The sequence below is a fragment of the Penaeus vannamei genome, chromosome 6, assembly GCF_042767895.1.
Source record: "Penaeus vannamei isolate JL-2024 chromosome 6, ASM4276789v1, whole genome shotgun sequence".
In the NCBI taxonomy this organism is placed as follows: Eukaryota; Metazoa; Arthropoda; class Malacostraca; order Decapoda; family Penaeidae; genus Penaeus; species Penaeus vannamei.
Window position 1 is genome coordinate 26,161,412 of NC_091554.1, and position 2,500 is coordinate 26,163,911.

The window sequence follows — 2,500 nt, forward strand, 5'->3', positions numbered from 1 at the left end:
GCTGAATGAAAGGGATGCAGTTCGGTCTTGATTGAAGGTGTTTATAGGCAGCGCTTTCGGGTCAATGAGTCACGATGGGGAGTGAGGAAGTGGGTATGTGGCGTGCATTTATTACTCTCTCTGTTTAATGTTCTGGCCTTTTCATCAGGTCCGGCTTGCAGTGAGATGTGTTGCTATACATGAAGGGTTACGTTAAAGGAAAACTAAAGAAAAACAAGGAATTTGTAGTCATTCTCATCACATCTGTAAGAAGGGTTGTCTTAAGTTGGTGTCGTCATGCGAGTGAGTCAGCATTCGAATTAGGAGCACGACAAAACAATAAATGTGTTTTCTTTATGGTTCGTTTTATCCCGGAGTTTTAGAACCAGTCACGCTTTATTCCCGACGGTTGGAAATATTAATCAACTTTACCGCTTGATAAACAGATACCATCAAGAACCATGCTGTTTATTCAAAAGGAAATTATCATATTTGTTCGTCAAATTCTAAAGGAGGTTCCTTAAAAAATACACCTGTATCTTTTGCAAGCAATTTCATGGCAGCACGTAATTTGGACCCCTGACTGCTGCTGCCGGGCAACAAGCTTCAGCTGAAACAAAAGCGATGGAATATGAAAGCAATTTTACTTTTTTTTTTTTTTTATTCCGGAGTAATCTGCAGTTGGTTTTGCTATTATGTATTACTTAAAATTCTCATTTCTTCCAGGATTTGTTCTAGCCGTAGTACAAACAATAAGAAATATAATTATAATACGGAGATAAGTGCAACCGAAAGTGCTTGTTCTTTGTAATACCAGTGCTATCAGAGGACAATTTCCTCCAAAGGATTGTATTGAAAAGAAAGTGAACACAAAATTAATTAGAGTGAGACCATGAACTAAACGTCTTTTCAAATGATGCCTCCTTTGATCTCTTCCGCGAGAGGCATAGCAGACGGTAATAAAGTCAACTGGTGATAAATAGATAAAGAAAGGAAGGCGAGAAAAGCGAGGAAGGGCGGTCGTGGCAAGAGGCGACTGCCGCTCCTGATTCGAGGCGGTTCGAAGAGCGGTTCGGAGTTCGGAGCTGGAACTCGGGGCTCGAGCGAAGGTCTGCCGAAATGCTGGAGGTCCTGCACGGCCGCCGGAGGGCATACTCCGACTTCGGGGTGTATGCCGACCCAGGGAATGGTGAGTATACGCTGAGTGTGGTGTGATCCGTAGAGTCGCTCGCTGGTGGTGGTTTTCGTTGTAGTACTGATAGAGAAAATGCATTACGTTGGTGTGTTTCAGGGATTACGACAGCAGATGACGGTAATTATCATGCTTTGTGTGTTGTGTTACATAGATTAAGGGCATCATTCTGAACGCGATCGGCACCGCGTGCGAAATTTATAGTAATGAAATTATGAAGGATTACGAAGGATTTGAGTATTTTGGTGAGAATTTACCGTTTTATTACGAGAGGAAGTAATTGATCATTTGAATTTTGCAAATGTCTAATTTTATGGACTTTTTTGTATATCTAATTAGAAGTTAGTACCATTTCAACAAACAATGAAACAAGAATCTCTCAAATGACCTGATAAAATGCAGTAGTTTAATGCTTTTTCTGCAAACCCGGCGCTCTTTCGGCGACTTCCCGAGCCGTAATGGACCGCCTCCTCGCCGTATCTCGAGGCAGGTCTTAAAAACGTCTTAAAAACGTCTTAAAACGCGTCCGGTATTTGTGTCCTTCGGCTCTGCTGTCTTCTGCGCGGGAGTTTTTGAATGTTGAAAATGCGCTGCTATCGGCAATGGCTGATATTAAGGCCTTGAACGGCATCTCTGCATTATTCTAACATCGGTAAGTAAGAAAGATTGATGGTATGATTAATAGATAAAGACGGAATCCATTTCGCCAAATCATGTAAAGGATAAAATAGTCGTGATCCTTCTCCATTCCCCTTTCCTTCCTTCTTCCTCCGGCCCCGAGCGTCAGAGAGGCGGGAGTGCCAGTCAGGTGCCGCGTTACGTCTTGTTGCACTGTGCCACCGCGCTCCCTCCCCTTCTCCATTCGCTTCTCCCTTGTCTTAACGCCCTCCCACCTTTCCTTCTTTATTTCTTATTCTTCTCACTTCCGTCTCCTTGTATGTGTCTTCGGAAATTCGTATTTGTACACTACTTTTTTTTTCTCTGACTGGAAGAAAAACTATACGCAATACAGCATTACTGATGAATTTATTTATGTATCGTTATTGGTCTTTACTTCCTTCATACTCGTTTCTTCGTGTTTCTCGCGTCTATTTTTATTTCAATTTTCCATCTTGCATTCTTTGTTTTTCCAGTTCATCCTTTCTAATTTCTCTTCAGCTTTATTGTTCCGCTTGCTCGCCTACAGCTTTCGGGTCTTATTCTGATCCAAGTGCTTGTCCTCTGACTCCATCTTAAACATTCAACATTTTACAAATTATTTATTTTTTTTTTTTTACCTATGGCGTTCCACTGGCTGGTTTCAGAACGAGCAAAAGCAGTTCAGAAACC

The 2,500-nt window shown here is 41.8% G+C and overlaps 1 protein-coding gene across 2 annotated transcripts in view; it reads left to right on the plus strand.

The window, feature by feature from the left end:
- Nucleotides 1-2,500, plus strand: part of LOC113821663 (GRAM domain-containing protein 2B) — a 339,844-nt gene that overhangs the window by 47,875 nt on the left and 289,469 nt on the right. For both annotated transcript variants that reach the window (XM_070122783.1, XM_070122788.1), the window contains one exon: nt 706-1,168. In XM_070122783.1, coding sequence (XP_069978884.1) covers nt 1,099-1,168 — 70 coding nt within the window. In that variant the 5' untranslated portion in view covers nt 706-1,098. Of the gene's footprint in view, nt 1-705; nt 1,169-2,500 lie in introns of those variants that run through there.